Consider the following 25312-nt stretch of genomic DNA (forward strand, 5'->3'; position numbering starts at 1 on the left):
CTTTACAATCACAAAGGCACAAGATAAGGGCTTTTACAATCATTATCAGATATCAGGGCAGTTGTATCACGGTTCAGAGATTTCAGGTCTAATGTACCAGAAAGAAAAAAAGGATATGTATACAGTGATTCAGTAGTCATAATCATTGGTTAAATCCTAAGTTCTCAATTACAATTTGCTGTTTGCCCTCTAGGACCATTTCCAGAGGCTTTAATCTTTTTCTTTTCTTTTTTTTTAAAATATAGTTTTCACTATTTTTACTGGGGATTGGGTCAGTAGAGCACCTCATGCTATCATACCAGATGTCAAACTGGATTCTTAATATATTTTTGAATTTTTAATTAACCTTAAGAGGGCTTAAGAGTATTATTTGTTGAAAAAAGGGATATTAAGACATTAACCTAAGGAGGGAATGTTTAAATACAAATTGATATTCTCTCCAACCCAAGGGGCAAAACATGTCTATTTTATATTCCACTGTATGTTTAGAGAGCGGGGGTGGGGTGGAGGAGATATTAAATCTCAGAGAAGATGTGATTTCCCAAGGTTGCTTGGGTCCTAACAGTTAAGGAGCCAAAATTCAGTTATATTCTTTCTATACCTGTGAAATATGGTGAACTTATTGATATTTTAAAATTGTATGTATTCAAGGTAGAGGTAGGGATAGAAGAGATTAGAGTAGATTTTACTGCTAAAATGAGAACTTTTAGGGCTCTCAAAATATGTTTCATGGTAGTTGGAGCCTTAACAGAAGAACTATGTTAAGTTGAATAATAAATGAAAGTGACTCTAACAGTGCCTAATTTGTTTCCTTATTTTATGGTGCAGAGAATTTGAGTTTTTGTGTGAAATTGTAATCTTTTAATATTATGAATGATTGATGTAATCAAAAGATCTTCGTCTTTCCAATAAATGGTTTTCTTTTTGGTGTGTGGGGAGTAGGAAGAGAAATACCAGTGGAGAACAGTATTATGCATCATATTGCATGAAAAAAACATTTATTTACGTAGAGTATTGTGTCATCTGGGAAGGCAATGAGCATGTCTAGACACAAACCTTTATTTCTGGGCCTTCTCAATGCTTGTTTTTTTCTGTGGCAAAAAGTAAAACATCTAGAAAGTATGCAGTGGTCATTTAGCTTAAACAACTTGCCACCTTTTGCCCTGTATAACTCCTTAACAAATAATGGCACTCAGTAAATAATGAAATCTGATATAAAACCATTTATTTAAAAGGTTAAAGTTGTTTTTAATTTGTCTGCAAAAATGATAATCTATATGATAATCTATATATACCACAAACACATCTCTAATAATAATTTACATCAGTCTTGCTTCCTGGATACGTAAAGACAGATGAGGACGGTTGTGAAACTCTTCAAGAACCTTTATGACATTTTAGGTTTAATAACAAATAACCTCTTTAGGGTTTAATTTTCCACACAGGCCTGAAGACTGGTTCTGCACAGAGGTGGAGAAAAGCAGTATCATGCTTGGATCAAAATCAGTATGCACAAGACAGGAAAATGTGATAGTTTGGTAATAAACAGCAGTGAGATGCTGACAGAAGAGAGTTGCCTTTTCTGTCTGATTTCTTTCAGGGTTGTTTGGGATTTTTGTGGAGGAGAAAATTTTGTGGATTTAGCACTGAATTCTACCCTCTTGCTAGCTGACTTTGAGCAAGTTAACTTTCATTCCATAGATATTTACTCTCAATATATGCCATCTGTTACCCTAACATTATGTGCCTCAGTCGCTTATCTCTTGAGTATAAGGAAGGGATTATCTTCTAGCTTCCATGATTACTTTTGGTAGCAGCTTTATTGAGATATAATTTAAACACCAAAAAATCCACCTATTTTAAGTGTACATACAAGTCAGTTGTTTTTAATATATTCACAGAGTTGAATGACCATCACCACAATCTGATTTTAGAACATTTCCATCACCCCAGAAGGAAACATTGTGTCTATTTGCAGTCATTCCCCATTCCTATCCCCCAACTCTAGGCAACCCACAAGTCTATTTTCTGTTTCTATAGATTTGCCTTTTCTGGACGTTCCATATACATAGAATCATATAGTATGTGGTCTTTTGTTCTGGCTTCTTTCATTTAGCATAATGTCTGTGTTGTAGCATGTATCAATACTTTGTTTTCCATTGTATGTATATACCACATTTTATTTATCCTTTCATCGGTTGATAGACCTTTAAGTTGTTTCCATGTTTTGACTTTTATGAATAATGCTGCTATGAACATTCCTGTACAACTTTTTGTATGGACATGTATTTTCATTTCTCCTGGCTACATACCTAGGAGTGGAATTGCTTGGTCATATGGTAAATTTATGTTTAATATTTTAAAAAACTGCCAAACTGTTTTCTTATGTATACTGTTTTACATTCCCATTGGCAATGTTTTGAGGGTTCCAATTTCTCCACATCTTTGACAACACTTTTTATTACTTTTTTTTTTTATAGCCATTCTAGTGGGTGTAAAGTAGTATCTGGTGATTTTGATTTTCACACCCTTAATGATTAATAATGCTGAGAGTCTTTTCATGTGAATATTGACCATTTGTGTATCTTTGGTGAAATGTTTACTCAGATATTTTGGCCATTAAAAAATTGGGTTATTTTCTTTTTTATTGGGTTGTAAGAATACTTTATATATTCTGGATATAGGTCCCTTTTTGAATATCTAATTTGCAAGTGTTTTCTCCCATTCTATCTTGTCTCTCAACTTTCTTGATGGTGTCTCTTGAAATGCAAAAGTTTTTAATTTTAATGAAGCCGATTTATCAATTATTTTCTTTTTCTTTGATCTTTTGACTGTGTTGCCCAGTGGTGATTTTACCCTTCTTAAGGACCTTTTCCGTGTGGAGACATGGGATCTGTTAGCTTTATGACACTTTCCAATGGACCAATCTTATTTTCAGTATTTGGATATAGGAACTACAGAGTAAATGTTCTTCCTTAAACTTACTCTGTATTGGAAAATTCTTTATGGACATATTTACCTTTTTTCAGAATAATTTAACATTGTTACTGCTTCAGGTTTATATCTTGAATTGTGATTTTGAATAAATAAGTAATGGTAATTGATGTCAAAGAAGTCTCCTTTTCCCAGAAAACATGGGTAATAATTTCCATCATCTGTGCCAGTGGGCTAGGTAAAGTGGTCTTTCTGTGCAACCTGTCGAACTTAGAGACTGATGTTCCTAATTGGCCCTCATTAAACACTCCTCCAAATCCTCTCTCCCCTTTTCCCCAGCTTCTTTATGTTCTTGTATGCATGTTTGTCTCTCACTGCATTGTGAGGTCTTCTAAGAGCAGGTAGAGACCATCCTTCCCCTCCTTGCCCCACCCCCACCCCCACTAATTATTTTGACTAAGCTGTGATGACCAATTCCAGGTGGCTACTTGGGGAAAGTAAACTTGAGAAAAGGGAAAAGGAGACTGGGTTGGATTTCCTCTGCTTCAACTTGTAAGTTTTCCACTCTGATACAGAAAGCCCATGAAGATGTGGATATATGAATTTAGAGTGTGACCTGACCAGAGAGACAGGTGTGTGAGGGAAAGGTAATTAAGTGTTCTAAGCAAACCAGAATCTCTCTCCTGTTGCTTTAACTCAATCCAGTTATTTTTTCTTCCGCAACTTAATACTGGTCTAGTGATTTATCTATCATATAGACTGAAACAAATATTGCGTATACTGCGTATACTTGCCCCAGGATTCTGGGTTATGGTTACTCAGGAAATCACAGATATGAATTTCCCAGTATTTGTGTGTAATGTCCCAACTATACACTGCAGTTTTAACTTTTAAATGACAGGCAGGCTACAAAGGTTCTTTACATTGTGGCATTATGAGCTCTTCTAGTCCTCTAGTCCTCGGGGAGTAATCTGTTTCTAATTGCTACGATGTATTTGACAGAGTAACACCCACCTGTATGACATACTAATGAAACTGTGGATATGGAATTGTAAGTGGTTGCAACTAGATGGATCCATTAAGATTTTTAAAGTTCCTTCTTTGCCTTTCCTTGGTGGTTAATGAAAGCTCTGAGTTTGGTATTTCTTCCCAAATCACGTTTTGTTCAATTCTCTTCCTTCATAATGGCTACTTTCCCCTTCAGCTGATGTCTGACTCTGCTGCCTTTAATTTTCCTAATTTCTTTCTCTTGTCTCAGTATTTGCCTTAACAATGGAAAAGAAAAATTTGGGAAGGCATTTTTTGGGGGTGGTAAGGGATGAAGGGGAGGGGTGAGAGCAGCTTAAAGGAGGTGATTATTATTCCCTGGTTGTGCTGTTTCTTACTAAGGCTCCTCACTGTTTCTCTAACTCACCTCTTATCAGGAGTACTGTCACATATACAAAAAAATGAGCTGTGAGGCAGGAAATGAACCTCCACTGAGGGTCTATTCTGCTCGCTCTTATATGTCGTTTCATTTAATCTTCAAAAAAACAATTGGAGGAGTGTTTTTGTCCCCGTTTGCAGGTGTGGAAAATGAGCTAATAGGCCCAGGTTTTCACAGAGGCCAGCAATCAAAAGCAGGTCTGTTTGACCCCAGGTCTCTGTTGCCATTATACGTGTCTTTTCCATTCTGGTTAGGATTGCCATCACAAAGGAAAGGGAGAGGAACTTTGAGTCCCCAGTAGAGTGGGTTGCTGAAAGCCATTTGTATCTGAAGTGGAAGGTTATGATGCCTGGCTGTAAAGGATAGTTTCAGTTCTATGAGGAAAAATAAAACCAACTGCATTCTCAGAAGAGTGCCAGTTCTGGGAAGGGTCATCTTGACTTGAGGTGGCAGCTGTCACTTCCCTCAGGGCATGGATAATATGATTTAACCGTGGAAGCACTTATCTTCACAAAGAACGTCATGATTAAATATGCATTAATTCTACTGGTGTTAAGTGTCCTTAATTATCCTACTACTGAAGGAGAAATGAGTAATCCAATGTAGTATCAATGCACTTATTTTATCTTTTTTGGCTGGGGTGGATAGGTGAAGGGGTAAGGGAAATAAATAAATATAATAAATATATTATTATTTATTATATACATGTATATTCACTTGTATATTGTTGTGAATCCATACACATAACATTAGCTTACCTTCACAGCAGCTATCCAACCCAGCCAGAAAAGATGTGTATGTCTATGAGAAAATGGACATTTGTGTATGAAAATGACTGCTTCCTGATGCATGCTAAAATAAGTATCACCTCTTATTGATTATGATCCATAGAAAACTAGGTGCCTTTCTTTCACTTGATTGCTTACCTAATTTATACTTTCTGAATGAAGGAGCATTAGAATACCAGGGAGCAATCAAAGCAGGGCAGAAGGAAGAGGGAGATGTTGGGTTACTGAACTAAAGTGCTACCTTGACATACAGCTTTCTTCAATTCTGTTGAACCTGTTTTTTTTTTTTTTCTTCTTCGGTACTTTGGCCTGTGTAATCATAGGGGAAATAGGAATTGCTAGAGAATTGATCACTCTGTAAAACAGCTTCTTCTTAGACAGGGAAAGAGTTTATATTTGCATCCAAACTGAATAAAAGGTTTTACTTCTATTGGAACTGGGTTAACATTTAGCTTCTCATCTGAAAGCACTATAGATTAACTATATTAAGCTATAAAATCAAGTTTTTAGTAACAGACCTGGCAAGTAATCACCCTTTAAAAATGGTGTATTACAGCTCCCCCAGGTGGCTGCCAGCAGTGTGAATGAGACAGACTGGCTTCTACCAGGAGGACGGTGAAGCTGCTCTTGACCTTATCTGTGTATATCAGGGTGGACCACATCAAAACTTAGTTTCCTGGAGGACAAGGAAGGGAGACCATTCTACCTTTTTCTAGGAAGTCTGTCAGAAAACTCTGAAGATCACTATGTCTTACTTTTAGAATATTAATACCCCAAATCCAAAGACAGTTTTCTGTGGGTAATTGTGCTGCTGGATCATATCTTCTGGTACCCTGGTTCTAGCTACTATTTTTGGTATTTATCAAAGGGCTGAGGATACTTTAGACCCATAGGTCAGTTTTGGCTTATAATCATTACACTTGACTGTGATCTAGTTCAGATGCTGCAAACTGTAACATATAAGGGGAAAGCTAGTGACCTGAATTCCATTTTAGGCTCTGCTACTATTAGGCAAATAGCATTTTGTCCTGGCCCTCATCTGTGAAATGAGTGAATTGTACTAACTGATCTTTAGAAACTCTAAACCATATGTACGAATGTTTGATTTTTTTTTTTTTTTTTGGAAAAGAATAAATTTGATGTTAAATTAAGAAGATAAAGGAGAAAAAGATAGAGAAAAGCTATATTTAATGTAGACATTTACATTTTTAAAATTAAACTCTACATTATGATATTGAAAAGGAAATAGAATGAGATAGTAGTCTTCACTACTCTCGCCTTAATTCTAATAGGCAACAGATGTGATAATATAGTCCATATGCAGCCTTGCTCAAAGTACCTGATTAAACGTAGAATGTTAAAATATCTGATAAGTAAATTGAGCTATCAGCTTGTTTTAGGCAGCAGAGAAGGAAAAAAAACAAAACAGCTACTAAAACAATTGAAATGTGAAACTCATTTTCCAAATTTGTTGATTCTATTCTCATCTAGTTTTAGAAGGAGAAATAGCTTCTTTCTGTGTTAAGTAAATATTTAAATTAAGTATCAAAGACAGCTTAAAATTGAAGTTTTAAGAGCTCTGAATAACAAACATCGGTTTGTTCTCTTGTATTTTAAACAGTAATTAATAAAATGAACTATCCTTAATGGACCCAAATATTTTAAATTGCAGTTGGTAAGTATATGACATTTTAATTGACTTCATTTTTTTGTTAGTTGAAGACACTAATTTGAAAAAAGCATAGTGTTTTTAACTATACAGCTAGTTCAGAAAATCTCAAGAACTGAATGCGAAAATTGTGGGAGTGTTAGTCCCATGTTCCGTGTATTTTGTCCCTTTAAAAATAGTGAATTCATTATTTTTACTCTTTGTACTTCCCCCTTTAAGAAAAAAAGTGAATTCATTGTTTAAAAAAATTACCCATGAAATGAAGACTGATTCCATATGGTGGCTCCTCCCACTCTTTAAAAAATCAATTTATACATTTTTTTGCTATCCTCCTCAGTTTAGTTTGCCTTTTTCCATATGCATTTTTATTGGTCTATTGTGTATGTTTGTTGGCTTTGCAGTATTCAGCTCTTAGAAACATAGCCACATATTGCTATGCCACCTGCTCGAAGTTTGGAAAATTAGCTTTGAATTCAATGTAGGCTTTGATTTAGGAGTTTTTCCTCTGAGACATTTACGTGAAAACAATCTTTGATTTTAATAACTCCTCTATTCTTTCTGCTTTTTTCTCACCTGAACTTGTCATTATACTCCATGAAGGACATTGCAGCTGGTTGCTGTAGAATTGATTGACACTAAAAGATTATGACTTTAGGTAGAAATTAAACAGAAAGAACTGTTGATTTCTGAAAGAAACAGGATAAACTCTGTTTTTTGAATATTGGTGCAGAGTAATTTGAGAAAAAATTCTGGTTTTGGTGAAAATTTTTTTAAAAAGTTTCATTTTGTGCCTTGTATCAAAAGTAAAGGCTTAAATTTATTTTAAATTTAATATTTTTCATTAAAAAGGCTTTTTTCATTAAAAAGTGCTTCTCATTTTTCAGAAGACGAATCCTTCATAATAACCACATGAGAAAACTTTACCAATGAAAAGAATACACACTTGCATGCATACACACACACACACACACACACACACACACGAATACTTCGTATATTGTTATACATTATTCCTAGCAGTCTTCTGGATCACATAATTTCCCTGTTTTTATGTTGAGCAAAAACTATGGCAGTTTTCCAAATACTTAATCTTAGGTCTGGAATTTAAATTTTAACTTCTAGTTTTCAGTGTCCTGCTAATTGTTAGTTTGAAGAATATTTTATATATTCATGTTAGAATGCATTGAAAAGGAGTTTGTGGCCATTTTTCAGTATGTTCTTCTAATATTTTTACTCAATAAGTGCCGTGTCATTTTACTTCTCTAACCTCATGTTCCACATCTGTGTAACATGGAGGTTGTGGGGTATGGGTGTGAGAGGTGGAGTTTGAGTTAGTGTCACAACCCAGCTTAGTCTGAGGACCAAGAACATGCCAGGCATGGAGTTAGACATGAGTTTCATAGGACTTACTTACAGGAGATGATTTGTTCCATGGTGGTGGCGGGCCGGGAAAGATGGAAGCTAGCTCTCTACAAAAGCAGAGGGTGCCAGGGGGTGGTTTATAAAGGTGAAGACAAGAAGGGTGTGAGAACAGAGTTTCTGGCGGTCTTGTGACGCAAGGATGTGGAGATTTGTTATCAGCAGGTATCAGGGGAGAGGAGTTTCAGTGCTTAGTTTACTATACATTTTTTCCTCCCCTGGGGAGGTCTGATGACTTTAAATGTCTGTCCTAGTCAAGTAAGTGACTATGTGAAATCACTGTGGAGGGGAAGGGGGCCTGGACCCTGGGTCCCCACAGTTAGAAAAAGTTGTAAAGTCTCTTCCTATTCTAAGTATCACATGACATTGCAGAAGCAAAATGTTTCAGTGTTACCATGACCACATGTATATCTATTTGTTCATCATCGACTTGCTTTTACTAGAAGAAATTACCTGTGAGTTATGCTCATGCTGTATAGCGAATTCTGAAAGAATATTTAGTTACATTCTAAAACCTTTGATTTGCTTGATTGGCTATTATACATTTAAATTTTTCCAGAGGTGCCTTCAGCAAACAAGAATTTGTGTTTGTTTTCAAGGAATGGAAACAAGTCTGAATTTAAGTGGAATTGGGGTCATTTATCAGTTTCTGTTCTTTTATTTCATTAGTTGAATTAATGTATAAGCATTTGGCCCAAGGAATATGTGTAGCTTCTCTATTTTGTTAATGTTTTAGCCTTAATCCAATCTTCCTTTTAGTTTGCAGTAAGTACAAAATAGTTACAAATTCTTGAAGATTCTTAAAATCTTCCATCTTCCATAAAGTACATAAGCAATAAAGTAAATACAGCTGTCATTCTTTCTCTCCTACTTGCTCTTTTCTAGGTATTTGGTCAAATGACTGTTTTGTTCTCTATTACTATGTGATGAAGCCACAATAATTTTTGTGACATTAAAGAAGAAAGCCAATGACTTAAATATGTCACCTTTACTCTTATAATCAAATGATCAGAGAAGAAAATACCCTAATAAATGCAAGGCCCTTTGAAATCCTTGCATAAAGGGAAGTAACCAAAGTGCCAGATTTAATTTAGTATCTTATTGGGAAAATTGACCAATTTATATTGGTTTTGCACTTTTCATGGTAATTTTGTATCATTTATTTAGATATCCTTGGAACAGAAGATCTTATTTCAGAAGTGACTTCCACTGATGCTGTGAGATTTTATCCCTGGACTATTGATAATAAGTACTATTCAGCAGATATCAGTCTATGTGTGGTGCCAAACAAATTTCTCATCACTGCAGAGATTGCAGAGTCTGTCCAAGCGTTTGTGGTATACTTTGACAGCACGCAGGTAAGACTGTTTTTCGTGGATCCTTGAATAAGAAGTTATCTTGCACGTTCTTACCTCCTCCCCACCCCTATATTTCCTGTGGGTTCTCCTCTTAATGTCTTTTTTTTTGTTTGTTTCCTGTTTTTGTTTGTTCATGTATTTGTTTTTTATCCCTCTAGAAATCTGGTCTTGATAGTGTCTCCTCATGGCTTCCACTGGCAGAAGCATGGTTACCTGAGGTGATGATCTTGGTCTGTGATAGAGTGTCGGAAAATGGTAAGGCACTCAGGTAGAACAGTAATGGATAGGTATGTTTACCATTCCTTGGAAAACAGAGTATATTCATTTCCTTGACTTAGAATAATATGTATCATGGTATCATGTGCTGAAGACTATTAGTGTACCAAAATATTTCCAGTTATTTCTCTTCAGAATCTTCCAGTATTTGCATTAGATGCCTTTGAATAACATTGACATTAAGGGAAATAAATTGAGATTTGTGGAGAGTATGGCAGGGGTATGCATGTTTTGTTTTATTTTTATTTATAAAGATTCTTGCATATTGTTTTAGGTGTAAACCGGCAAAAAGCTCAAGAATGGTGCATTAAGCATGGCTTTGAATTGGTAGAACTTAATCCAGAGGAGTTGCCTGAGGAGGATGGTATGTGTTTATATGTCAGTAGAAAACATGCAGGGAAGAAGGATCACAGTGATATTAAAAAGCATTATTTTTCCCCCCTGGCTGTTTGAAAAGATTAAAGCACAATCCAATGATGTAATCTTACTATTAGTTTAAAAGTCCATTTATTTAGTTACACACACATCATTTTAAGACTTGAAGATGTTCTTTGTGTTTCTTATGGATAAAGGTGGAGAGTGTCTACTTTAAATTGTTAACATTCCCCCAATCCTTTGTCCTTTCCCCAATGCCAAAAAAGGAGACCTATTTTCATAGACAGGTTTATGTTCCTTATTTTGAATCCATAGTAACCCAAGGCTGAATTCCCAGGAACCCTGGGGTCATGTCATAGCTATTTGTGTCTTTGGGATATATGAAACCACAAATAGACCCAGAATGGCCCCCCGGGGTAATTCTGCACTAAACTGCCTTCCATTACTTTATGGACCCTCTCTTTTTCCCCCTTCTCTTTGCCCCTCTCCTCTTTTCCCTTCTCCATTCCTCTTCTCATTTTTTTCTCCTACCCAGTATACCTACCAATTACACCCACAGTAGCTACTCTGGGATCTCTGGGTTCTGGCCCACCAAAAGCTTATAATCTGGTACAAGAGATAAACCATGTATACAAATAATTCGGTTACCAAGTGGAATATCATAAGTGTCGTAAGTTATTTCGGAACAGGAGAGATTATTTCTGTTTAGAAGTTTAGGGACAGCGTTAGTACCATAAACACGTCCATGTCGGCCACTCCATGAGGAAGAAGAGGAAAAGGCACTAGACTTGTAGTTAGAGGATTGGTGGGGACGTGGCATTAGGAAGATGACAGCTGTTCCAAAGGCATCCTAGGCAGGGGCAACCAATATGAATAAAAGTGCATAGACAGGAATAAGGAGTCATTACGTGAATATCTATTAGAATTTTTCCAATTGCTATTATCTTCAGGAATAAAACCCTGCCAGAGAGGAAAAGAACAAAAATTAGAGGGTTAGTTTTTGTAAATTTCTAAGAATACTAAAAATTAACAAATACAACTTCCCTTTCCATGGTTTTCAGGGTCCCTAAAACTTGTGCCCTGTTTCATTTATGTGAGCATGTGTGTGATGGCTTATTTCTGGCACTACAATTTTCTCTTCTTCTTGTCATCATTGGGAATTAATACTTGAGTCATTTAAGTCTGTTAATTTTGTAATCTCTGCTTCTTTATACTACCTACACTTCTTACTTGCTGTCTGAGCAATGGTCTTATATTAATTCAGCTGAATTTTGAAACAGATTTTTTGACATATCTTTAGGTAAGATAAAAAAAACTTCCTAAAATTTTCTAGTAGAAACCATTCCCAAGCCATATTCCCCTATTTTTTTTTTTTGGTTGAATTTTATCTTGAAATAAATTCAAACTTACAGGAACAGTTGCAAAAACAATACAAACCCCATACACAGAACTCCAGCATACCCCGACCCCCCTGCCCCCCATACCCTGATCCACCACCTTTAATATCCTGTCACGCCACCATTTCTTTCTTTCCCTGCCTCCCTCCCTATCTATCATCCCTCATCATCTATTGCTCTGTCTTCTGAACATATGAGAGCAAGCTGCACACATCCTTGAACAAACAATGTAACTCATATATACATATCCCATGAACAAGAACATTCATTTATGCAATCACATTAAGTGCAGCTAAGAAGTTCTAGAAATTCAACACTGATACAAAGCTTACATTCTATGTTTCATTTTTTTCCTATGTCCCAACTGTGTCCCTTTGAGCCTCCCCTCCTCAGATCCCATCCAGGATCATCCTTGGCATTTAATTGTCATTATCTATTTAGACTGTTTTTTTTTTTTTTTTTTTTTTTTTCAATTGTGGAAACATATGTACAGCATAAATCTTCCCATTTAAACCCTTCCCAAGCATTCCACCAGTGGGATTAATCACATTCACAATGCTGCAATGCCATCACCTTCCCACCATCCATTACTGGAAACTTCCCCTCACCCCAAACAGAAACCCTACACTCATTTCTTATTAACTCCCCATTGCCCCTTTCCCCACTTCTCATAACCCATACTCTACTTTTGATCTCTGTGATCATATTCTCTGATGCTTTCTTTGTATTTACTGTGGGGCTTAAATTTAACATCTTAAATATATAACAATCTTGTTTTTCTTTGATACCAACTTAACTTCCATAGGACACATAAACTATGTCCCTATACTCCTCCATTCCCCCACCATTGTGTAGTTCTTGTCAAAAATTACATATTTTACATTGAGTCCAAAACCACTGATTTTTTCATTACACTTTATGTATTTTAGATCCTGTAGGAAGTAAATAGTGGAGTTACAAATCAAAAATACAGTAGTATTGGTATTTATATTTACCTTTTGATCTTTACTGGAAATCCTTATTTCTTCGTGTGGTTTCAGTCAGTTGTTTAGTGTCCCTTCCTTTCAGCCTACACAATTCCCTTTAGCATTTCTTATAGGACTGAACTACTGGTGATGAAGTCCCTCACCTTTTGATTATCTGGGAATGTTTTCATCTCCCCCTCATTTTTACCCTCCTCCAGGTGTTTGTGAATTTTCTAAGTCTCTGGTGGTTTTTTTTTTTTTTAATATATTTTATTGAGATATATTCACATACCATGGAGTCAAACAAAACAAATCGTACATCCAAGTGTTCACAGTACCGTTACATAGTTGTGCATTCATCACCAAAATCAATCCCTGACACCTTCATTACTACATACACAAAAATAACAAGAATAATAATTAAAGTGAAAAAGAGCAATTCAAGTAAAAAAGAACACTGGGTGCCTTTGTTTGTTTGTTTGTTTGTTTGTTTGTTTCCTTCCCCCATTTTTCTACTCTTCCATCCATAAACTAGACGAAGGGGAGTGTGGTCCATATGGCTTTCCCAATCCCATTGTCACAATTTTTATGCAATCGTCTTCAAGATTCATGGGTTCTGGGTTGTAGTTTGATAGTTTCAGGTATCTACCTCCAGATACCTCAATTAATTAGAACCTAAAAAGGGTTGTCTGTGTTGTGCTTAAGAGTGCCCACCAGAGTGACCTCTTGGCTCCTTTTGGAATCTCTCTGCCACTGAAGCTTATTTCATTTCCTTTCACTTCCCCCCTTTGGGCAAGAAGATGTTCTCCATCCCACGATGCTGGGTCTACATTCCTCCCCTGGAGTCACATTCCACATTGCCAGGGATATTCAGTCCGCTAGGTGTCTGATCCCACGTAGGGGGGAGGGCAGTGATTTCACCTGCCAAGTCGGCTTAGCTAGAGAGAGAGGGCCACATCTGAGCAACAAAGAGGTATTCGGGAGGAGGCTCTTAGGCACAATTACACGAAGGTCTAGCCTCCCCTTTGCAGCAACAGTTTTCCCAAGGGCAAGTCCTGTGGTAGAAGGCTCAGCCCATCAAACCACCAGTCCCCTATGTCTGTGAGCACATTAGCAACCATCGAAGTGGGGCAGCCCAATACCCCTGCATTCTCCACCAGCTCCTCAGGGGGGGCTCTGCATATGTTTTCCCTTGTTTTTTTTTTTTTTTAATTCTTTTTTTTTAAATCAACTGTAAAAAAATAAAAAAAATAAAAAAATTTAAAAAAGCATAATAAAAGAACATTTCAAACAGACCATAACAAGGGAGTAAGAAAAAGACAGCTAACCTGAGATAACTACTTTATGTTGGAAAGTACTTTACATGTTGGAAATGTTCATACTCTACCCCAAGAAAGTAACCTAATATAGCAACATTTCTGTGAACTTATTCTTACTATACCCTTCAGAAATTAACAGACCATAGTCATTCCTGGGCATTCCCAGAATGTTAAATTTACCCACAATAGCTTATCTGTTCTTATTTTATTATCATTGCCCTTTCCTTAATTGCTCTCTATCACTAGTTCCCCTACATTCTACATTAGAAACCATTTGTTTTACATTCGTCAATGTTCACATTAGTGGTAGCATATACTATTTCTCTTTTTGTGCCTGGCTTATTTCACTCAACATTATGTCTTCAAGGTTCATCCATGTTGTCATATGTTTCATGACATCGTTCCTTCTTAACTGCTGCGTAGTATTCCATCATGTGTATATGTGTATATACCACATTTTATTTATCCACTCATTTGTTGAAGGACATTTGGGTTGTTTCCATTTCTTGGCAATTGTGAATAATGCTGCTATGAACATTGGCATGCAGATACCTGTTCATGTCACTGCTTTCAGATCTCCCAGGTATATACCGAGACGTGCAATCTCTGGATCGAAGGGTAACTCTATAACTAGTTTTCTAAGGAACTGCCAGACTGACTTCCAGAGTGGCTGAACCATTATACATTCCCACCAACAATGAATAAGAGTTCCAATTTCTCCACATCCCCTCCAGCATTTGTAGTTTCCTGTTTGTTTAATGGCAGCCATTCTAATCGGTGTGAGATGGTATCTCATTGTGGTCTTAATTTGCATCTCTCTAATAGCTAGTGAAGCTGAACATTTTTTCATGTGTTTCTTGGCCATTTGTATTTCCTCTTCAGAGAACTGTCTTTTCATATCTTTTGCCCATTTTATAATTGGGCTGTCTGTACTACTGTCATTGAGTTATAGGATTTCTTCGTATCTGCAAGATATCAGTCTTCTGTCAGATACATGGTTTCCAAAAATTTGTTCCCATTGAGTTGGCTGCCTCTACCTTTCTGACAAATTCCTTTGAAGTACAGAAAATTCTAAGATTAAGAGTTTTCATTTATCTATTTTTTCTTTTGTTGCTTGTGCTTTGGGTGTAAAGTCTAGGAAGTGGCCGCCTAATACAAGGTGTTGAAGATGTTTCCCTACATTATTTTCTAGGAGTTTTATGGTACTGTCTTTTATATTGAGATTCTTTGATCCATTTTGAGTTAGTTTTTGTGTAGGGTGTGAGGTAGGGGTCCTTTTTCATTCTTTTGGATATGGATATCTAACTCTCCCAGCCCCATTTGTTGAAAAGACCGTTATGACCCAGTTCAGTGACTTTGGGGGCCTTATCAAAGATCAGTCGGCCATAGATCTGGAGGTCTATCTTTGAATTCTCAATTCGATTCCATTGATCAATATGTCTGTCTTTGTGCCAGTACCATGCTGTTTTGACAGCTGTGACTTTATAATAAGCTTCAAAGTCAGGGAGTGTAAGTCCTCCCACTTCGTTTTTCTTTTTAGAGTATCTTTAGCACTTCGAGGCATCTTCCCTTTCCAAATAAATTTGATTACTAGCTTTTCCAAGTCTGCAAAGTAGGTTGTTGGAATTTTGATTGGGATTGCATTGAATCTATACATGAGTTTGGGTAGAATTGACATCTTAATGACATTTAGCCTTCCTATCCATGAACATAAAATATTTTTCCATCTTTTAAGGTCCCCTTCTATTTCTTTTAGTCGAGTTATATAGTTTTCTTTGTATAGGTCTTTTACGTCTTTGGTTAAGTTTATTCCTAGGTACTTGATTTTTTTAGTTGCTATTGAAAACGGTATCTTTTTCTTGAGTGTCCCTTCAATTTGTTCATTTCTAGCATATAGAAACATTACTGACTTATGTGCATTAATCTTGTATCCCGCTACTTTGCTAAATTTGTTTATTAGCTCTAGTAGCTGTATTGTCAATTTCTCAGGGTTTTCCAGATATAAGATCATATCATCTGCAAACAATGACAGTTTCACTTCTTCCTTTCCATTTGGATGTCTTTTATTTCTTTGTCTTGCCGGATTGCCCTGGCTAGCACTTCCAGCACAATGTTGAATAACAGTGGTGACAGCGGGCATCCTTGTCTTGTTCCTGATCTTAGAGGGAAGGCTTTCAGTCTCTCACCATTGAGTACTATGCTGGCTGTGGGTTTTTCATATATGCTCTTTATCATGTTGAGGAAGTTTCCTTCAATTCCTACCTTTTGAAGTGTTTTTATCAAAAAGGGATGTTGGATTTTGTCAAATGCTTTTTCAGCATCTACTGAAATGATCATTTGATTTTTCTCTTTGTTTTGTTAATGTGTTGTAATGCATTGATTGATTTTCTTATGTTGAACCATCTTGCATGCCTGGAATGAACCCCACTTGGTCATGGTGTATGATTTTTTTAATGTGTCTTTGGATTCAATTTGCAAGTATTTTGTTGAGAATTTTCGCATCTATATTCATTAGGGAGATAGGCCTGTAGTTTTCTTTTTTTGTAGCATCTTTGCCTGGTTTTGGTATTAGATTGATGTTAGCTTCATAAAATGAGTTAGGTAGTGTTCCATTTTCTTCAATGTTTTGAAAGAGTTTAAGTAAGATTGGTGTCACTTCTTTTTGGAAAGTTTGGTAGAATTCCCCTGTGAAGCCATCTGGCCCTGGGCATTTATTTGTGGGAAGATTTTTGATGACTGATTGGATCTCTTTGCTTGTGATTGGTTGGTTGAGGTCTTCTGTTGCTTCTCTGGTCAGTGTAGGTTGTTCATCTGTTTCCAGGAAATTGTCCATTTCCTCTACAGTATCCAGTTTGTTGCCATGCAGTTGTTCATAGTATCCTCTTATAATTTTTTAAATTTCTTCGGGATCCGCAGTAATGTCACCTTTTTCATTCATTATTTTGCTTATATGGGTCTTCTCTCTTTTTGATTTTGTCAGTCTAGCTAGGGGCTTGTCAATCTTGTTGATCTTCTCAAAGAACCAACTTTTGGTGTTATTTATCCTCTCTATTGTTTTTTTGTTCTCTATGTCATTTATTTCTGCTTTAATCCTTGTTATTTCTTTTCTTTTACTTGGTTTAGGGTTGGTTTCCTGTTCTTTTTCTAGCTTCTTCAGTTGATCCATTAGTTCTTTTATTTTGGCTCTTTCTCCCTTTATAATATGTGTTTAGTGTATAAATTTCCCCCCAGTACCACTTTTGCTGCATCCCAAAGTTTTGGTATGTTGTGTTCTCATTTTGATTCATCTCTACATATTTAGCAATTTCTCTTGCTATTTCTTCTTGAACCCACTGATTGTTTAGGAACATGCTGTTTAACCTCCAGGTATTTGTGAATTTTCTAAGTCTCTGATGGTTATTGACTTCTAGTTGTATTCCATTGTGGTCAGAGAATGTGCTTTGAATAATTTCAATTTTTAAAAATTTATTGAGGCTTGTTTTATGTCCCAGCATATGATCTATTCTGGAGAAAGTTCCGTGAGCACTAGAGAAGAATGTGTATCCTGATGATTTGGAATGTAATGTTCCATGTATGTTGTTAAATCCAATTCATTTATCAGATTGTTTAGGGTTTCAGTTTCCTTATTGGTCTTCTGTCTGGTTGATCTATCTATAGGAGAGAGTGATGTGTTGAAGTCTCCCACAATTATTGTGGAAACATCAATTGCTTCCTTTAGTTTTGCCAGTGTTTCTCTCATGTATTTTGTGGCACCTTGATTGGGTGCATAAACATTTATAGTTGTTATTTCTTCTTGTTGAATTGCCCCTTTTATTAGTATGAAGTGGCCTTCTTTCTCTTAACATCCTTGCATTTAAAGTCTATTTTATCTGAGATTAATATTGCTACACCTGCTTTCTTTTGGCTGTAGCTTGCATGAAATATTTTTTCCATCCTTTCACTTTCAATTTCTTTGTGTCCCTGTTTCTAAGATGAGTCTCTTGTATGCAACATATTGATGGTTCATTTTTTTTGATCCATTCTGCAAATCTGTATCTTTTAATTGGGGAGTTTAACCCATTTAGATTCAACATTATAACCGTGAAGGCATTTCTTGAATCAGCCATCTTATCCTTTGGTTTATGTTTGTCATATATATGTTTTTCCCTCTCTCTGTTAATATCCTTTAATGTACCCATACTGAATCTTTTTAGTGCTGAACCTTTCTCCATGTGTCTCTCTCCTTTTTTTGTTTCTCTTTCAGTAGGACTCCCTTTAGCATCTACAGTAGGGCAGGTCTCTTGTTAGCAAATTCTCTCAGCATTTGTTTCTGAAAAATTTAAGCTCTCCCTCTAATTTGAAGGAGAGCTTTTCTGGATAAAGAATTCTTGGTTGGCAATTTTTCTCACTCAGAATTTTAAATACGTCCTGCCACTGCCTTCTCACCTCCACAGTGGTTGCTGAGTAGTCACTACTTAGTCTTATGCTGTTTCCTTTGTACGTGGTGAATTGCTTTTCTCTTGCTGCTTTCAGAACTTGCTCTTTCTCTTCTGTATTTGACAATGTGATTGGAATATGTATCGGAGTGGGTTTATTTGGATTTATTCTATTTGGAGTTCCCTGGGCATTCATGATTTGTGTATTTATGGTATTTAGAAGATTTGAGAAGTTTTCCCCAACAATTTCTTTGAATACTCTTCCTAAACCTTTACCCTTCTCTTCCCCTTCTGGAATACCAATGAGTCTTATATTTGGACGTTTTATATTATCTATCATATCCCTGAGATCCATTTCGATTTTTTTTATTTTTTTTCCCCATTCTTTCTTTTGTTCTTTCTTTTTCCATTCTGTCATCTTCCAGGTCACTGATCCGTTGTTCAGCTTCCTCTAGTCTTGTACTCTGAGTATGCAGAATCTTTTTAATTTGATGAACAGTTTCTTTAATTTTCATAAGATCTCTTATTTATTTACTCTTGAAATTTCTTCATTATGCTCTTCTGGGGTCTTCTTGATGTCCTTTATATCCTGTGCCATGGTCTTGTTGTTCAGCTTTAGTTCTTTGATTAACTGCTCCAGATACTATGTCTCCTCTGATCTTTTGATTTGGGTGCTTGGGCTTGGGTTATCCATATCATCTGTTTTTTTCATATGCTTTAAAATTTTCTCTTGTTTTTGGCCTCTTGCCATTTGCTTAACTTGATAGGGTTCTTTTAGGATTTGTAGACCAATTGAAATCCTGACCTCTAATTTGTCAGATCTACAGCTTCGTGGAATACACTTTATCTAACCAGCAGGTGGCGTCCACAAGTCACCTATTCCCCTCAAGCCAGTTCTCCTCCACTTTGTCTTTGTGGTGAGTGGGGGAGTGAGTCTTGTGGGGTCCAATTGGTGTACCAAGCTTGGGTGTGTAGTTGGTGTTGCCCACCCTGTATATGGGGCGTGTGTTTGGGTGGTCAGGTAGGGGGGTGGCTCTAACAATCAAATCTCCCTGATGTTCCTGGAGATTTGAAGCTGCTACAATAGTCTTATCCTTCAGTTCAGTCCTGCCACAGTTTGTCTCTGCCACTGACCCACAAGTCCTTGCTATTGGCATATGGCCCCTGAGATTTGTGAGTGGGTCCCTCTTCCAGGCCGTGCACCCCCAGGTCCCCTGTTGAGGGATGACTGTGCTATGTCACAGGTGAGTGCCGTCCCCCCAGGGCTGTTCTGGGCTGCTGGGCTGTGTAGGGAGGCTCCCAGTCTGCTGAAAGGATGGCTGAATGGGACGTGTTAATTCACACTGCTCCACCTTCCCAACTCTGGGACAACCAGCTGAGGGTGCAGGGAACACTCATATCCATGCCTGATTTTGTGGTGTGTGCGTGTGTTATTTGAAGCACTTCTGTCACACTGGGTTGTCTGGGGCAGCTCTGGGCTATGGGACCAGCAACAGGCAGGAGTGTTCCCTGTTCACTGGGATGATGGCTGTGACATGACGTCCCCCTTTTCTTGGAAGTTGTGGTGTTTAGTGAATTTTCTCAGCCACTTGGCTTATTGACTTGTGTCTCAGAGCTCTCTTAGTTCTGCTCTTGTCTTGACCTGCCCAAATTGCAAGTCTTTGAGGCTTTCTGTATTGGGCTTCTTAGAGTAATTGTTTTAGGAAAAGAGAAAAAGATTTAAAAAAAGGGAAAGGCCTTCCTTGCAGATCTAATGGATTATTGAAATGCTAAGAGACAAGGCAATTAGGGCCATTAAGGAATGGTCCAGGGGGATAGAGAAACCGGTTTTTCTTCTGGATTTGCATATGAGCCTGACACTGCCTGAGCTCTGCCCTTCCCCTTTCTATGTTCACCAGAACTCCAAAAGCCTCCGCTTTTATTTTTGGGTTTTTCTTGCTGTTTTTGCAATCCCTATCTCCTCTCCACGGGGCTAGCTGCTCCCGGATTCTCTGGTGTCTTATCTCAGTCTATCTATGATTGGAGTTTGGATCAGTAGAATGAGTTTCCGATAAGGGCCACAACTCCAGTTCTCCCTCCTCATTCCCAGCGCTGATGGCCCCTCCTCCCATGGGACTGAGCCTGGCAGGGAGGGGCGTGGGTCTCCTGGCTGCAAAAACTTATAGATTTCGCTGAACTTAGCAGTTCGACGTGCTCATGAGTGTTGTATGAAGTATGCCCAAAGTCAAATTGCTCTGTGCTGTCCAGTCCACGCAGTTCCTGGCTTTCTACCTACTTCCCTGGAGGAGTAACTAAAACGTACACCTCACCACTCTGCCATCTTGCCCCGCCCACTCTGATGGTTATTGACTTCTGTTTGTATTCCTTTGTGGTCAACGAATGTGCTTTGAATAAATTCAGTTTTTTTAAATTTATTGAGGCTTGTTTTATGTCTTAGCATATGGTCTCTTCTGGAGAAAGTTCCATGATCACTAGAGAAGAATGTGTATCCTGTTGATTTGGAATGTAATGTTCCCTATATGTCTGGTAAATTTCTCTACATCACTCTTTCTCCTTTGTTTCTCTGTTGGTAGAGCTCCCTTTAGGATCTGAAGTAGGGCAGGTCTTTTATTAGCAAAATCTCTCAGCATTTGTTTGTGAAAAATTTAAGCTCTCCCTCAGATTTGAAGGAGAGTTTTGCTGGATAAAGTATTCTTGGTTGGAAATTTTTCCGTCTCAGAATTTTAAATATGTCATGCCACTGCCTTCTCGCCTCCATGGTGGCCGCTGAGTAGTCACTACTTCGTCTTGTTTCCTTTAGATGTGGTGAATTGCTTTTCTCTTGCTGCTTGCAGGACTTGTTCCTTCTCTTCAGTATTTGACAGTCTGATCAGAATATTTTTGGAGTGTGTTTATTTGGATTTATTCTATTTGGAGTTTGCTGGGCATTTATGCTTTGTGTATTTATATTGTGTAGAAGGTTGGGGAAGTTTTCCCCAACAATTTCTTTGAATACTCTTTCTAGACCTTTACCCTTCTCTTCCCCTTCTGGGACACCAATGAGTCTTAAATTTGGACATTTTATTTTATCTGTCATATCCCTGAGATCCGTTTTGATTTTTTCAATTTTTTTCTCCATTCTTTCTTTTGTTCTTTTATTTTCCGTTCTGGGTTTCTCGAGGTTGCTGAGTCATTGTTCAGCTTCCTCTAGTCTTGTGCTATGAGTATCCAGACTGTTTTTAATTTGGTCAACAGTTTCTTTTATTTCCATAAGATCATCCAGTTTTTTATTTACTCTTGTAATTTCTTCTTTATGCTCTTCTAGGGTCTTCTTCATGTCCTTTATATCCTGTGCCATGCTCTTTTTCATGTCTTTTATATCCTGTGCCATTCTCTCGTTGTTTGTCTTTAGTTCTTTGATTAATTGCTCCAAGTACTGTGTCTCCTCTGATCTTTTGATTTGGGTGTTTGGGTTTGGGTTATCCATGTTGTCTGGTATTATCATATGCTTTAAAATCTTCTGTTGTTTTTGGCCTCTTGGCATTTGCTTTATTTGATAGGGTTCTTTTAGGATATGAAGGATTATTGAAACACCAGTCCGTAATTTGTCAGATCTACAGCTTGGTAGCGTACACTTTCTCTAACCAGCAGATGGCATCCGCAAGTCACCTATTCCCCTTGAGTCAGTTCTCCCCAACTTTGTCTTTGTGGTGTGTGGGAGTCTGATTCTTGTGGGGTTCAGTTGGTGCACCAAGTTTGGGTGTGTTGTTGGTGCTGTCCACCCTGAATGTGGGGCGTGTGTCTGAGCAGTTAGGGAGGCATGGCAGCTTTAATAATCAAACCTCCCAGGTGTTCCTGGAGATTCAAGGTTGCTCCAAGAGTCTAAACCTTCAGTTCGGTCTCGCCACAGATTGTCTCTTCTGGTGCCCCACAAGTCCTTGGTATTGGCATGTGGTCCCTGGGATTTCCGAATGGGTCTCTCTTCCCAGCCGTGCCCTTCTTAGGGCCTCTGCTGAGGGACGGCTGTGCTACTTCACAAGTGCGCACCGTCCCTCAAAGGAAGTTCTGGGCCACCAGGCTGTACAGGGGCGTTCCCAGCCTACTGTAAGGATTGCTGAATGGGATGTGTTAATTTCCCCCTTTTTGCACAGCTCCACCTTCCCAGCTCCAGGACAATTAGCTGTGGGTGCACTAAGGCTATTGTCCATGCCCAGTATTGTGGCATGTGCTCGTGTTGCTGGAAACATTTTCTGTCCCATTGGGTCCCTTGGCGCATCTCTGGGCTGTGTTGCCTGAACCGGGCAGGAGCGTTCTCGGCTCGCTGTGAAGATGGCTGCAAGGGGCATGGTTTTTTCCCTTTTTGGCTAACCTCTATCTTCCTTGCTCTGAGACAGTTAGCAGCTGGTGTACAAAAGGCCATGTTCCATGCCAGATATTGAGGCTTTTGTACAACCCTTTCCTGCCGCGCTTCACTGTGTGGTTCTCGCTGCCATATCTGCAGCCGCTTTTGGATTTTATTAAAAAAGAACTAGTCCACCTCCAAATGCCAAGCCACAGTTTCCCCACACCTCAGCGCAGCCGCTGGGCATTCAGCTGGCTCACTCACTCGTTTCCAAATGCAGACTCCTGGTTTCACCAAGTGCACGGTCCCTGTGGGTTTAGCAGTCCTTGTCCAGCTGGTGCATCACTGGAACTGGTGTTCTGGGTCACTTTCTGGCTTTTATCTAGTATTTTTCACAGAGGTGTTTTTTTTCCATGTCTCACCTAGCTGCCATCTTAGGTTCTCCTTTTCATTCTCCCATTCTTTATTCATATGTATTATTAGAACGTAAATACAGGATATTATGCTTATTTGTATTAAATTTCATCTTGTTGGGTTTAGCTTTTCATTTCAGACCATGCTTTTTGTTCCTGGTTATTTCCCCTAAAGTATTGGTTATTCTTTCAAGAACTGGGTTATTCATAGTTAAGATAAACATGGTTTTTATGTCTTTATCCAAATATTGCTGATGATAAACTCATCTTTGTAGATTATTTTCAGTTTAATCCTCTCCATATTTCTGTTAGAGTGGTATTTTTAAAATCACTCATCAATCCAACAAACGGTTGGTGCATGTCTGCTATGTTTCAGGCACTGCGGTAGGCACTGACAATAATGAACTCAAGTAAGACATGACTCCTGCCCTCAAGGAGTCTCCAGTCTAGATGGGAAGGTTTTATCAGTAAATCATTAGTTCCAGAGCATCTCTCCTCTAGGAGAAGTATACATAGAGTGGTGTCATTATTTTTCTTTCAGGATAGGTTTGATGACTTGTCCTTAATTAAATAGTTAATAAGTGACAGAGTCTTCTGATTTCTGATTCTGTGTTCTTCCTGTTACACCATCCAGGACTGGGCCAGGTCACCAGAGACTGGTTCTATGTGGTGGACTGTGTTCTGTATTTCCTCTGTTATTTTCCATTTGTAGTCTTATAATCCTCAGTACGGCTTATAAGATGGATCTCCATTTCTTTTGTACATAATCATACCTTTGTTGTAGCTAAGAATACCACCTTATTATTGCTCTGTTAACTGGGATTGTTGCCCTGTTATTTTGAGTAGTATTAGTCAAATACCAGAAGCAGCTAGTAATAATATTTAGTTTAGTGTTTTGTTTTGTTTTTTAAATAAACTTTTCCCTGTCTCTTACACTTATGGTTGCAGTAATTTCACTTCCTACTTTAAACTGTCTTTTCTTGAATAAGAAGTTCTTTGGACATCTATCATAAATAATAATTGTTACTCTCTGGTTCCCAACAGAAGATGGGGCATTTACAGGATTTTATAACATACTAAAAGGACCATTTCTGCCTTTAGGAAACTTCATTCTCTATAGATAACCAAGATTGATATCTCTGGCTATTCCAAGATTATGTAATTAATAGAAACTTACATTTTCAGGAGAATGTGAGTGGATTCCACTGGTGAGGCAATGGGAATGATTTTATTATACAAATCTCTTATATTATGTGTTTATTTCATTGTTTTAGTTTCTAGAATATTCTTTCAGGAGCCCTAAGCTTTATTCATTTCCTTATTACATAAACTATAGGTTGAAGTAACAACTAAACAAAGAAGATAATTAAGCCATTATTATTTGAAAATATGGCTTGGGGAATATATATATACACACATATATATGAATGTATATGTATATGTATGTGTAATGTGTGTATAAATATATTTATTTCCTCTCCTTGATTAGATGACTTCCCAGAATCTACAGGAGTAAAGCGAATTATACAAGCCTTGAATGCCAATGTCTGGTCCAATGTAGTGATGAAGAATGGTGAGTGACTTGGGACTAAAAGTCATTTTTTCCTCCTGATCCTTCTAAGTTTTAAATTTTTCTGATATATGTGGAACCATTAGGATTATGTGAAATCTGTAGATTTGTTCCAGTTCTTAAGTCCCCAGTTAAAGGAAGAGCCAAAAGTAGTATTCTGTGATTTGTGAATATATGTTTAATAGTTAATTCGATAGGAATGTATAGCATGCCTATAATGTGCCAGCATTGTCTGTGGCTTTGAGAAATGCCTCCAAAATTGTAAGACATGGACTGTACCCTTAAGGAATATATATTCTAGCTGTGGAATCAAAGCATGTACTTTTTAAATGCCGGGTAACTTTGCAAGCCACTCTGTGATGAATGCAGGATGGCTGATAGAAGCTTAAGTACACAGAGGTCAGAGAAATGGCTGTTGCTGTGGGCTTGAGTTGAGAGAGAGATTAAAACAGAAAGTGAGTCTTGATGGTAGTCTTCTCAGGTTGAACAGTATCTGGGTTGGTGAAGGGAAGAGTGACAAGCAAGGAGGAAACTTGGCACTGAGAATAATGGTTATACATTCTAAGGTCACTAGGGGAATCTTGCCTAGCAGTCAGAGGTATTTTAGCAATCTGAATGCTAGAGAGGAGAACCTGGGCTTTTTCCTATAGGAATTGGTGAGTCACTG

At 37.7% G+C, this 25312-nt stretch overlaps 1 protein-coding gene across 3 annotated transcripts in view; it reads left to right on the forward strand.

Moving 5' to 3' along the window:
* Window positions 1–25312, forward strand: part of AAGAB (alpha and gamma adaptin binding protein) — a 107076-nt gene that overhangs the window by 21910 nt on the left and 59854 nt on the right. For 2 of the 3 annotated variants that reach the window (XM_037833605.1, XM_037833607.1), the window contains exons 2-5: window positions 9404–9594; window positions 9753–9849; window positions 10145–10234; window positions 24565–24648. In XM_037833605.1, coding sequence (XP_037689533.1) covers window positions 9404–9594; window positions 9753–9849; window positions 10145–10234; window positions 24565–24648 — 462 coding nt within the window. The remainder of the gene's footprint in view (window positions 1–9403; window positions 9595–9752; window positions 9850–10144; window positions 10235–24564; window positions 24649–25312) is intronic. The other variant, XM_037833606.1, reaches the window with a different exon arrangement.

The sequence above is a fragment of the Choloepus didactylus genome, chromosome 4 (assembly GCF_015220235.1).
Source record: "Choloepus didactylus isolate mChoDid1 chromosome 4, mChoDid1.pri, whole genome shotgun sequence".
Taxonomy (NCBI): domain Eukaryota; kingdom Metazoa; phylum Chordata; class Mammalia; order Pilosa; family Megalonychidae; genus Choloepus; species Choloepus didactylus.